General features: G+C 34.5%; 1 protein-coding gene across 1 annotated transcript in view; it reads left to right on the top strand.

Annotated features, from left to right (window-relative positions):
• Window positions 1-13,392, top strand: part of LOC119140850 (chromodomain-helicase-DNA-binding protein 1-like) — a 70,028-nt gene extending 56,636 nt beyond the window's left edge. The window contains exons 29-37 of the mRNA XM_037372482.1: window positions 3,040-3,162; window positions 3,526-3,660; window positions 4,849-5,103; window positions 5,540-5,680; window positions 7,768-7,946; window positions 10,288-10,384; window positions 10,989-11,046; window positions 12,003-12,213; window positions 12,411-13,392. Of these exons, the coding sequence (XP_037228379.1) occupies window positions 3,040-3,162; window positions 3,526-3,660; window positions 4,849-5,103; window positions 5,540-5,680; window positions 7,768-7,946; window positions 10,288-10,384; window positions 10,989-11,046; window positions 12,003-12,213; window positions 12,411-12,774 (1,563 nt within the window). The 3' untranslated portion in view covers window positions 12,775-13,392. The remainder of the gene's footprint in view (window positions 1-3,039; window positions 3,163-3,525; window positions 3,661-4,848; window positions 5,104-5,539; window positions 5,681-7,767; window positions 7,947-10,287; window positions 10,385-10,988; window positions 11,047-12,002; window positions 12,214-12,410) is intronic.
• The last annotated feature ends 357 nt before the right edge of the window (window positions 13,393-13,749 follow it).

Below are 13,749 nucleotides of genomic sequence, written 5' to 3'. Positions count from 1 at the left end.
ACCAAGAAACCTTAGGTTGAAGAGAAAATATGGCCTAATCTTTGCCTTGACTATAACATGAATTTAATTTTTTCTCCCTTTCTCATTTATGGTATGTATGTAGACAGCTAATTTGACAAATCTTTAAATTTTGCAAGACTGCTTGATTTCTTTATACTTTACCTACTATCTTGTTTAACTCTGCCATTAGTGACAATCTTCAGTTTTCTTGTTTGATAAAGTGGATAGGCCATAGGCTTTCAACAGACGAACTGCCAGTTTTGCATTTTCTCATTGTCAGTTCTTATTTTAAGCTTCTGTATTACTTTTTTATTTTTAGAATCATTTCCCCCTTAATTTTCTTCATACTATTTATAGTCTTAATGATTTTATTTTAATATAATAGTTCCTTTCTATTTAAAAGAATGTGTAGTAATGTAACTCAAACTGTATAGGTTAAGATCCTTTATAGTTCCTGTTGTATTGTCCTCTATGTGAAACCCCTTTTTTTATAGTTCTGTATTCTTTTGTATAGAGCTTTTTAACTGCATGGACCAAAATTGTACACAGCATAGCAAGCGTGGTGAATGACAACTTACATGATCACTTCTCTAGTTTTAAATCTGAAGGATTCATTCATAACTGAAGTTTTAGAGCTGTAAAACATATTTGTTTTCTTACAGGTTAGATGCTATAGCTAGAGATGCTGAGCTAGTTGATAAATCTGAGACAGACCTTAGATGTCTGGGAGAACTTGTACATAATGGATGCATTAAGGCTTTAAAGGACAATTCCTTTGGACAAGAAAGAGCAGGTAAAGCGGGGGGGGGAGGGGGGGAGAGGAATAAATGTGTCAAGATCAGAATAATTCTTGCACTCTGATTATAACATAACATTGTGTTAGGGGAAAACATTAACAAAATATTAGCATGCTAGGTGATTTAGAAAAAAATATTATAGTAAGAAGACTTTTGGGGTTTGGCTTTTTTTTCCCCTGAGTTGTGCAGTAGAATGCAGCATGTTTTTACTTTTACCATGAATTTTAAAATTAATTGCTATTATTATCTGGAAGACCTTGACATTCTGGAGTTTTTAATTAAAGCGTTTGTTTAAGAAAAGTCATTTGCTATATTTGAATGTCTGCTACTATAGCATTAAACTTCCTTTTTTCTTTATGTTTCTATAAGATACACATAAAGGCTAATATTTTAATAATTTTGTCCTTTATTTAAGGAGGGAGACTTGGGAAAGTAAAGGCCCAACATTCCGATATCAGGAGTGCAGGTGAATGCAAAACTAGTCATCTCTCATGAAGAGTTGGCAGCATTGCACAAATCTATTCCTTCAGATCCAGAAGAAAGGAAAAGGTATTTTTTTCTTTTCCTAAAGGAAGACATAATGTAGAAAGTTATTCAAGGCTTTTATGTATATTTAAGCAATCCAGACTCTAAGCACACTGGGACACCAGTGTTGCTCCATTCCCTCTAAGAACTGGCAGCAGAAATCTGTTCACATCCTTTTTTTATCTTTCTTCCCTCTCCTTAGAAGGTAGTATTTGCTTTGGCTTTTGAACTGTTTAATTGGGACTGGGTTCAGTTACTCTAATTTTTCAGACTAGAAAATAGTCTTGTTGAGGAGCTTCTTTGTGTCACCTCTGTCTGAGAGAAAGCAATATTGTCAAAGTGGAGGAGATGGTAATTGTGGTAGTGTTTAGCCCTCTGAACTTTTTAAGTTGCTACCTTGTGTATCATGTCCCTAGAATCTGCTTGTTTATTCAGTTAGCAGTTACACTGGATTAATATTATAAGCTTATCTTCATGGTTAGCCAGTTCTGACTCATCCATGGCCACAGATTCCTTGTTCTTTATATCTTAATCCTGATCTGCTTTAAAACATGTTTTGGTACTGATTTCAATAAATATTTTATAGAAATTGTAAGAAAACCTGATATCTAGATTACTTATCTAAATATACCAGAATCTTAGTGATGTGTGATATGTTCCCCTCTCCCTTGCTAAGTTTGAGAAGGTTGCTTAATTATGTTTCTGATTTATTTCTACTAGATATGTTATCCCATGCCACACCAAGGCAGCTCATTTTGATATAGATTGGGGTAAGGAAGATGATTCCAATCTGTTAATAGGTATCTATGAATATGGCTACGGCAGCTGGGAAATGATAAAAATGGATCCTGATCTCAGTTTGACACAGAAGGTATGTCATCTACAACATTTCATCAAGGGCTTTTTTGTTTAGGTAATAATGCTAATAAGAACGGTTACTGAAAGAGCTTATTTTATGATAACTGAAATTGCACAGAAGTTAGGTCAGTTGTACTCCTTTGTATCCTTCTGGTAAATTATTAGATTTCAAGATTTTGTATATTCAGTGAAGTATACCTTCTCAGAGTCTGGTTTGTTTTCTGTATTTCTATGATTTGGATCTCTGTCACTTGAATTCTTTCTCTTCCATCTTCCCTAGTTTAAATGCTCTAGTTATGTTAATTTTATTCTTGATCTTTTGGAGGGAAGGTTGTTTTGAGGTTTTGGTTTGGTTTTCCTAGCCCTGGTTTCTTTGCTTGAAACTGTCTTTCATTTGCAACAGGAGAATAGCTGTACTCATCAGATTAGAAGTGACACAATGGCTGCTTAGAAGTGGTGAGAAACATTTAGGGAAAGACTGGAGTGAAGCAAACATTGCCAACAACTTGTAGCTTTGGGATTTGAGTCGTCAGGATTGTATACAAATCTGTTTAATGATATCCTGCCCCTGCCTTCTATTAATTTGCTTATTTTATGAAACAACTCATATTTTTGGCTTCTGAAATATCCTGTTGTAATGAGTTAATGCATTTAGAAGCACAAGGCAGAACTAGGAAATCTGTAGATGACAGTGGTACAGGAGCTCTGAAATTTTTTTAGATAAACTATGAGAGTGGAAACAGAAATTGTTTTTTTACCTTTTTTAAATTCAGCTTTTTCTGTTCCCAGTGTTCCAGACTAGCAGCTTCCCAATTTGATAATGTGTACTTGTAGTTGATACTACTATTTCTCTCCTCAGATTTTACCTGATGATCCAGATAAGAAACCCCAGGCCAAGCAGTTACAGACCCGTGCAGATTACCTCATTAAATTATTGAATAAAGATCTTGCAAGAAAAGAAGTGCAAAGACTTACTGGTGCAGTAAGTAAAGCTTGATATTCAGTAGCGAGATAATATAATACGCTTATGGGTATGTCAGCAGATACTTGTTTTATTCTTAGTTCCACTCTGCTTTGTGTAATTTTTCTCTGTATTGCTAATCATATTATATGAGACTAACTCAATGAATGAATTGCAAGTTTAATCTTGTTTTATTCTCTCTTATTTGTATATATTCTCTACTGTTGCATTAGGCTCTGTCTCCAGTCCTGAGAAAAGTGGTGGTCATTAGTGGCAATAAATAAAAAAAATGCTTTCTTTAACATAAAAACCAAATCTTTTTCTGCAACTGTGGTGCAAAGACACTTGTCAGTTGACATAAAAAAGGTACTAATTTGCATTCAGGGCAACTCAAAGAGGAGGAAAACAAGAACTAAGAAGAATAGAGCAACAAAGGCTGCAAAAATTAAAGAAGAAATAAAAAGTGACTCCTCATTACCACCCTCAGAAAAATCTGATGAAGATGATGAAGAAAATGAGGTAAATATCATTCATATGGTAAAGATGGCTATTCAGTTGTTTCTATTAGTAATGCTTTCTATTTGATCTTCTGTTTGACTTAATAAATAAACTTGAATGCATCCTCCTTCTGTGGCAGTTAATATTGCATCAATATAATCACATGAAAGATTATATTTATTTTAATTTAATGATAAGCCTGTAGCTCAGGCATTATGATTAATTTTCCAAATTATAATATCATAAAATAATGTTGTCACCCAAGTACAAGTGACATTGTGTAATTTCAGTGTTCTTTAGAGACTTGAGCATTTTATCTGCTAGAAATGCAATTTTAATGTAACATCTGAACATAAAACTAATGTTTCTGACTAATCCATTATTAGTACTGATAATGATTCTTCAGATACCAACTTCTGTTCAGGCTCAGGAAAAAAACATCAAGCTTGATTAGAAAGAACATGAATAAATGATTTTTTAAGACATGCAAGTGAATGCTTCTGTGTATGTCAGGACTTTCATTATTCTAATAGACTATTCAACTTTGTTATGTTTTTATTACTTCTGATGTATTCCTTTAGGACTCTGTTTTTGTTGGGTCATTTATTTAAATTTATCACACAGCAGAAACCACTAGAGAAAGAAAAAATAAAACAGATTAAGTTTAGAGGCCATGTTGCACCTAATTTTGTGACTTTGAAGGTAGCTGAAGGAACACCAGATTCTTCAGAACACCTCTGGAAAAAGAGAAAGTTGGAACTCTGTTCCCTTCTATTGTGACTGTGAATGTTTAATTTGTGGTCAGTGAAAAGTTACAAAGCTAATCAGAACAGAGGTCTTTTATCATCACTATGTCCTGAAAAATCAGCTCAGTCTTGTGATACCTACTTCCTTACTGGTTTTAGCTCTTTGCAGCTTAACTACCTTTACAGGGACAGATTTCTTTGGGGATAAGAAAGTTAAATGGACTTAATCTCTCTCACACACACACCAGTACCCCTGCCCAATCAGTACTTGTTTTGTGTCACATCAAGGAAATGAGTGAGTAGTCCTCATTTTGTTTGGAAGCTGCATCCAGCTCCATTTGATAGGTGTTAAATCTAAGTCTAAAGACATCACACAGATAAAAATACAGTTTAATCTGATGATTACAAAACTTGTATAGTTAGAAATTCAATTTGATCTGACATATATGCTTGGGTATTGCAGGATGAGATTTTTTCTGTGAAACATCCACATAAAAAAGTAAAAGCAGAAGAAGAAAATGAAGAAAAGCCTGAACCAGATATTGGTATAAAGAAGGAAGCTGAAGAAAAAAGAGAGATAAAAGAAAAAGAAAATAAGAGGGATTTGAAAAGGGAAAAAAAAGAAAAAGAGGATAAGAAAGAACTAAAAAATATTAAAGACAAGAGAGAAAAAGTAAAAGAATCCACACAGAAAGAAAAAGAAGTAAAGGAAGAAAAGGTAAATAAGTATATTTTTCTTATATAGCACTAGAAAAGGCCACCAGGTGTTTGTGAATGATTTTGAGTTGAAAAGGTATTTTGAGTCATTTACTTCACAGTTGTCTTATCAATGAAATCTTTTGCATCATTTGAAGTTTTATTTTTACCACTTGTAACTACAAGGACAGGCAAATGAAATGGGAAATTACCTCTTTAAAGATGCATAGCTTAGTGGGACTGAGAGTGCAAGTGGTGCAAGAAACTTGTCCGTTCTCTTTCTCTGTCCATCAGAGAGAAAAAATAAAAGGTACTGTCACTGAATGTCAGAAATTTATATTTTTTTCTTGTTATTATTGAAGAGAATGCAGTAATTACAGTGATTGCCTAATTGCAGTATAATTCCAGCCCAAAAATAAGGTTTGCTTATCATATACATTTTCATATTTTGTTCTTAGGTAAATGAAGTCAAATCTGAAAACAAAGAAAAAAGTAAAAAAGTTTCATTGTTGGATATTCCAGTTCATATTACTGCAACTAGTGAACCAGTTCCTATATCTGAAGAATCTGAAGAACTGGATCAGAAGACATTCAGTGTGGCAAGTCCCTTGTTTGATAACTTAGCGTTTACACTTGATATTCTAAATGAACACAATTTCTGATGTTCTTGATTCTGCTATTAGGCATTATAGCACAGATATCTATTGTCAGTAAAATTTTAGATCAGTGAAGGGTTATCAACACTATACTAAAGTCAGTTTTGTTTTCAGGCCAGCAATTTTATTTTATTGCATTTATGCAGTATAGTGGAGTATTTGTCTAGTCATCTGTGCGCTGAATACTTTTAAAATACAGACTCTGAAGATCCATACTCAAGAATAATTTGTGGATACTGCTTCTTAAAGGACAGAAATGAATGAATTTTAATGCAGCTGCTGTAGTCTCTGGCTTGGCCTTATCAAATACTCCTTTGTTCTTTGTAAGCTAACAAGAGAAATTAAGTTTTAAAGTTACTCTTGAAGTATTACAGACTTCCTGCGTTAGAGGAAGGAACAAATCCTAAAGTTCTTGGAAATATCTTGACAGAGTAATGTATCTGATACCAAAAGAATTTCAGTTATATCACTACTTTTGACCTCAACAGAATCGATATAGGAAGAAAAAAAGGTAGGTAAACTCAATCTATGTAAAGTTTTATAGGTTGATTGGGGCCTTTGGAAAGATGCTAAGGAGTTACTTTGAGCTACTTTTCTGCTGTGGAAGTTCTATCACTGAGGTCTTAAAAGTTGTCTGTTACTGCCAGGCAGGTTTACTGGATCTACTGTGGTGCTGGCTGTGAGAGACAAATTATCTTATTTTCTTATCAGTATGGTACTGACCAGTTTATGTATATGGGTGTTTTGGTTTTTATCTAAATGTTGCGACTCATCCATGATTTCCAGGATATCTTGTGTATGGCTAGGTGACTTAAAAATCACTCAATTCCCATGTACAATTATGTTTCTCTGTCCACCTTTACTCTTAAGCAGTGTACTTTTAAAATTGTCTTTTTAAAGGTTGCTTTAAGCTGTGATTAGCGCAATATGTAATGTAGCTGCTTAATTACTTAATGGCATGAACTGGTAATGGAACAGCTTCACTGATTTTTGAGTTGTCCCTAGATGTTGACAGAGTGATGGTGACGTTCTCCAAAACCCCTCATATTTTTTATTCTGGATATACAGACTTGCCTCTCTTCCTTAGTGGGAGCAATTCTAGGTTGGGTTTGCATATAGAACATTTCTTTTGGCCAGGCCCTCTGTTCATCATTATGCTATGGTCAGATGCAATCTAATTAGCACATTTACCTTTTCAAATGAAAATTACTGCTGTGGATCGTTGAGGCTAACTCATTTGACTTCTTGTCTACCTTGTGACAGGTAAAAATATGCATTTCATCTGTCTACCTTGCCATTGTGATTGAATGGAATTTCCAAGCAAGTGACTTTAAAACATGCTAACTGGTTTATCTGCGTTTACTATTAACACATTTGAATTGGTGTGAAAATTCAAGAATGTACATGTGAAATACATCTATGGGTATATCTGCGTTGTCATCACTGTTACTAATTCAGGCACACCTAAACTAGCTTTATCCTAGATAGCTCAGTTTCTGTCAGTATTTGCATAGAACTCAGGCTTAAAAATTTCTCAGAGAAGGAACACTGATCCTCTGTTGAATGCCAAGTTTAACGGTTGCAGAAAGTATCTACTTAAAATATATTTTAACATTCTTATACTTAATCTTGACACTGAGTTTGTATAGCTTTCAAGGTCCTAAAGAGTAGAATAAGTCATCCTATATACTTGTGCTGAAAGTTAAACCCATGATTGTAAAACGTAGTTATAATTCCTTTCCCTCTTCTATATTAAATTTGTGATTTCTTAAATCTTTAATATTTGTTACATACAATGTAATGCTTTCATGTAGGAGTAAATTTTCAACTGGACTTAAAATACTACTTTTTCCAAATGAAACCTTGTAGTAAAACTAAAAGCTGTGAGTGAAGACTTGTTTTTCATTTGGCTTACAACAGTACTGTCTTTGCCTATATAAATAGCACAGTAAGGGTGGGTCATATTTTAAAATATTTATTATCTTTTTATTTTCCTTTGAATTAATGTATGCCTTTTTTACATTTTATAGTGCAAAGAAAGAATGAGGCCTGTCAAAGCTGCATTGAAGCAACTGGATAGACCAGAGAAAGGCCTTTCTGAAAGGGAACAGCTGGAGCATACTAGACAGTGCCTAATCAAAATTGGGGACCACATTACTGAATGTCTAAAGGAATACACAAATCCTGAACAAATTAAACAGTGGAGAAAGTAAGTTATTCTGCATGATTTTTTCTTGAAAAAGAAAAATCCATAATAGCTTCTATTAAGAAGAGTAGTTTTTAATTATTTCTGGTGTTTCTTGTTTTCCCTTTCTTGTATTTTTCTGCTGTATTAAATAAGGATTTATGATTATAAATGGCTCCAGCTTTTAATGGATTCACTTTTTCATACTTGAATAGCAATGCATTTTTTCCAGTAGATGAAATAATCTTACTATTTAAACCCAAAAGCAAACAGAAAATAACTGCATTTAGAGTATATTTAATGTTTAGTGGAAAAAGAGTTATCATTAAAGAATCTGGCTTTTTCAACTTTGGAGTTTTGTTTTCTTATTTTTTATTCATGCTAAAAATAGGCCATTATATAATTGTGTGTTGAAGTTTGAATGATTTTGAGTTGCAGAATCCTTTATTGTTTTTTAAAATATACTCTAAAATGAAATCAGATATTAACTGTGACTTTATAAAAAACATTTATACCATACCCAGATGTATTTCAAAATGAAAGAAGATTTTTAATTGTTCTTATGCATCTGTGAGGTGACAACTTCAGGGGAAAAAGTAAGAAAAATGTTGGTTTATAAGCTTGTTATATTTTGTTGTTAAGTTCTTCATACAATTTGAGTTAGTTTTATAATATGCACTTTAATCCTTTATGGTTGCAAATCTATCCTTGCAGTTCCATATACAACACTCAGTCAAGTGTTTAATTTCCTTGCAGACTGTTGTTAACATAAAATATTCCTGCTGTTTGCACTTGCTTTACTTCAAAATATTAGGGTGAACTGAAATACACAAAAAAGACACATTGAATTTCCACTTAAAGAAATATGTTTACCATAGTAGAGCTACTATAATATTAATTCATAATAATGCTACTACAAGACCATATATAGATTATTAAAATGTATTTAATCTGTCTTTAAGTCATAGAATATAGTAAAGGTATTCATTCTGTATTTCTTATACAGATGTCATTGGGCACACCATTGGCTGGTTACATCTACTTTTGCAAACCTTTATGCCAAAACTATAATGTTTAAATCACTGTGAAAGAGCAAATAGATGCTTCTTGAACCTACACACTTGAGATGTTTCTGAACTAAGCACTAATAAGAACAGTGTGGTATTCTGTACACTTTTAAGCACTTCACCTGTAAATTTTGCCAAAAGAATTCTAGACTTCAGATCTGGTGTCTGCAATCATAGAAGCAAACATCTTTAGGGTTTTGGCTTTTTGACACCAAAAGTGTTGATTTATTTTCCTTTCGTCTTTCATAGCATAGATTAGATCAAAGTTTTTGCCGTGCTATTTCCATCCTCTTTCAGATTTCTCATTTGGTTTCAAAAGTTTTGACCAGGCTTCGGCATTCTGTGGAAAAATCCTGTCCCTGATATCTGTAGAAAATATGGCATTTAGGTCAAATTTCTTACACTGCAAGAGATTTCAAGTTTGGAAGAATCTTTACAGAATAGTAAATACTCATGTTTTCTGACACATTTCAAACAATCTTTCAGAAGACTTGCACAACAAATTGAAAACTACTTTTTTATGCAATTGCACAAATAATTATATTAACAGAATTACCAGTAATGCTACTTTTCATTTGGCAGTCATTGTGATAAATATTATAAAATGACAAATTCTTAAAGGAATTAATATTCTGTGTAACAGACTGTGGTGGGATGACCTTGGCTGGACTCCAGGTGCCTACCAAGCTGCTATATCATTCCCCTCCTCAGCAGAACAGGGGGGAAGAAAAGAAGATGGAGAAAAAAACCCTTACGGGTCAAGATAAAAGCAGTTTAACAAAGCAATAGCAAAAGTTGCACACACAGAAGTGAAGGAAAACAAAAGATGTTATTCTCTACTTCCCATCAGCAGGCAATATTCAACCATTTCCCAGGAAGCAGGGCTTTTCAATATGTGTAGCAGTTGCTCCAGAAGACAAACATTGTAAATAACTAATCCATCTCCCCACCCCCCCTTCCTCTTAGCTTTTCTAGCTGAGCAGATGTCATATGGTATGGAATATCCCTTTGGGTCAGCTGTCCAGGCTATGTCTCTCCCAAGATCTTGCCCACCCCCAGCCTACTGGTGATGTGGGGGGAAAGACTGCAGAGACAGCCTTGATGCTGTAGCCAAAACACTGGTGTGTTATCACCACCTTTTTAGCTACCAATACAAGCACAGCACTGTGAGGGCTGCTATGGGGCTCAGCCAGACCCAATACACAGACTTTACAATGATTTTGGTTTAAGTCCATGTTCTGTTGTATGATACAATAAAACTAATATATGAAAGACTTATAATCTCTCTTTTTCCTCAGAAACTTGTGGATTTTTGTCTCCAAGTTTACAGAATTTGATGCTAGAAAGCTGCACAAGCTGTATAAGCATGCAATCAAAAAACGCCAAGAATCTCAGGTAATATTTTCAGACTCCTCTAAATATAAAAATTTATATTCAAAGATTTATAACTGTTTATTAAGTATCAATTTAGTACACTCAATACATTTTAAGTGTATTTTACTGTTCAATAAACTGTCACAGCACTCTCAAAACTACCTAGCTGCAAACCATCACATACCAGGTTAACTTTAATAAGTAGTTAGCACACCTATGCCCTAGCGTGGCCACCAATCCCTCACAAGGTTTCTAAGATCTTTCTTACTCTTTAAGCCAGTCCCTCTGCTACCTTCTCCTTGGCCCTCCTCATGTAGGGCAGACGCACGCACGGGCAGACGCACGCACACAGACTCCTTTCCCAATCTCTCTTCATCAGCTGCCCCTCTTCTATCTCCCTTAGAGCTATTTAACCATTTAGCAGGAACCAGCCACAGCTGCACCTTATCCCCATCAGCCAACCCGCTGCCTTGGAAGCCAGCCCACAGCTGGATATTATCAATGTTAATTAACCCAGCTTCATTCCTCTACAGTAGACTAGTCTGGTTTTTTAGGATATTTTCTGAAGAATTCAGATGCAACTTTGGGATTTATCAATGACAGTTTTTGTACTTGTCTCTTTTAGCAACACAGTGACCAGAGTATTAGCAGCAATATGAATACACATGTAATTAGAAATCCAGGTAAGAAATCTTGAGCATATTATTGTGCTGGATATCTTAAATGATGGTATGTAAAATGAAATAAGCTTAAAACTGTCTCCTAGAACTCCCATACTGTTAGATATCATAGGGATAGGCTGACTTAGCATAACTTCACTAGTTTGCTGATGAAATTCAACTGAGCACAGACTGAATTTGGTACTTACTGATTTTAGTAGCAAGTTATTTGGCCATTCTTTGAAAGTAAATTAATTAGAAAAAAAAAACAAAAACACTTTTGTATTTAATTTTGAGGTGGGAGAGAGGCCAACTCAACACTTGTAAACTTCTGTTTGTAGCAGTTGTAATGTCACCATATTATAAGAAAGATATTCCCTGAAGTCATGGTTAGCAATCAGTTTTATGGGATGTCTTTTATTGTTGACAATAGGGCTGTTTTTCTATGCTCCCACACTTGCCTTCTTGTATTACCTGGTTTTATATCATGTTATGTAAAACTTTGAGTATGTTATCATGGGTTTAAAATGAGTAAAATGTATTTTAGGAATACCATTAAAAAACTTTCATTAGCAAGGTATACCTCTAAAACTGATGTTCATGCTAGGGCTATCTCTCCTTAGAGAGGAACTTCCTACCATTCTGTTTAAAATTGCTCTTCTAAAGGGATTTGGTCTCTACTCACTACTCATTTGGACCATACTGATCCTCTCCATTCAGTCTGTAAAGTGGAAAATTTTAGTTTCTCAGCTCTATATATCTACGTTTCTAGCTTGCTTACCCTCTATTTACTTCTGAGGTTTCTCTTCGTTCACTCACATTAGTGCATTTGTCTTTCAGTTGTTTAGATCTTGTTTTGCAAATTATAACGCCACTTTCACATTGCTTTAAATCTGACAGGTAGAAGTGCTGTTTGAATTGGTGAAGAAAAAAAATTATAGTTTATGAGACTTCCTTATAACCTCTGCTTTATTAAACAGATGTTGAAAGACTGAAAGAGAATACAAACCATGATGACAGTAGCAGGGACAGTTATTCTTCTGATAGACATTTGTCACAATACCATGATCGTCTTAAGGACAGGCATCAGGGAGATGCTTATAAGAAAAGTGACTCTAGGAAAAGGTCCTATTCAGCCTTCAGCAATGGAAAAGACCACAGAGACTGGGTTCACTATAAACAAGACAGCAGGTAAATTGCTTCGGCAATTGTCAAATCTGTTAAGAATTCCCTTCCTGGTTTTGCAGTATGCTTCTAGTAAGCACCAAAGTATCTTTTCTGAGAATGCAGAATGACAAAGAAATTTCTCTAATGCAGTTCTGTTGAATTGACATAATTATAGTTCTTACTATGTGTTCAGTAATACTAATATAAGTAAATCTTTTCAGATACTATAGTGATAGTAAACATAGAAAGTTGGATGACCACAGGAGCAGAGATCACAGGTCAAACCTGGAAGGAAGTTTAAAAGACAGTCGGCCTCATTCAGATCACCGTTCCCATTCAGACCACAGGATACATTTAGATCACCATTCCACTTCAGAGTACAGTCATCATAAATCTTCCAGGGATTATAGGTACCACTCAGACTGGCAAATGGACCACAGAGCTTCTGGTAGTGGCCCAAGGTCACCATTAGATCAGAGGTCTCCTTATGGCTCAAGATCTCCTTTAGAACACAGATCTCCATTTGAACACTCATCAGATCACAGAAGTACACCTGAACATACATGGAGTAGCCGGAAAACATAACAAAGACTGACATTGTCTGGACCTTCTTTTAGCCATATACAGTAAGCTAACACAGTAATTGCCTTATGTGACTTGAAAGATATGGACTGAATATTCTGTCAGTAGCAGTATTGTTACTTCTTTCCAGGATGCAAGGTCTATTATCCCAACAATATAAAAATATTTTTGTATTTAAAGTTTATGCTGCACTGTGCTGCAAAGGTTGTGGCACCTTTCCGTGCCCCCCCCCCCCCCCCCCCCCCCAAGAAATGGAAAATCTTTACTTTTACAGGGACCTCAACACTGCCCCATTCAGACTGGATTTCATAAAACTGTTTTTAGGCTGAACACAGTTTAAATTATGTTTGCAAATGAATTTTTAAACACTGACCTGTGATTATGTTTCAGGAAGGAATGAGGAGTTTGTTTTGTTTTTTTAGTAAAGAATTCTCAAGGATTTTTGTTCACTTCCTAAAGCTAATTGTTTACATTGTACACTGCAACCACCTTGCCGCTTTTCATCACAAGCTTGAATATTTAAGTTCTGTACCTATAACTGTAAAATAGCCAGGATTTCTCCTGTTTGTGATCAGTTGTAATAATGCCTTTTTACAAAATAAAATAAATGGTTGAAAATTAGCTGGGTTTTTTTTTTTCTTGTTCCTTTCCCCACCAACTCAGGTGTTGTCACAAGTACACAAGTATGAAACAAAGTCAGTATACTAACACTTTTAAATAAAATGAAATCACTGTTCAGAATGCAAAAATGGGGAAAGAGAGCATTTTTATTCCATTTAGTCCGCCCTTTTTATTGGATACTTCAGATTCATGTTTTGTTTTCATTTTTATATTAAACTGTCAATACTGTGATTTGTTGTAATGAAATGTTGGGAAATATTCAGCTAAACTGTGATCTGGAAAGTTTTTTCCAGTCTATTAGTTTTAAAGAAGGAGTGTTCAATATCTGAACACTTCTGAATCCAAATCAGCCAAAAT

The sequence above is a fragment of the Falco rusticolus genome, chromosome W, assembly GCF_015220075.1.
Source record: "Falco rusticolus isolate bFalRus1 chromosome W, bFalRus1.pri, whole genome shotgun sequence".
Lineage (NCBI taxonomy): Eukaryota > Metazoa > Chordata > Aves > Falconiformes > Falconidae > Falco > Falco rusticolus.
The sequence above is the reverse complement of the archived record's forward strand: the minus strand, read 5'-3'. Positions and strand labels throughout refer to the sequence as shown.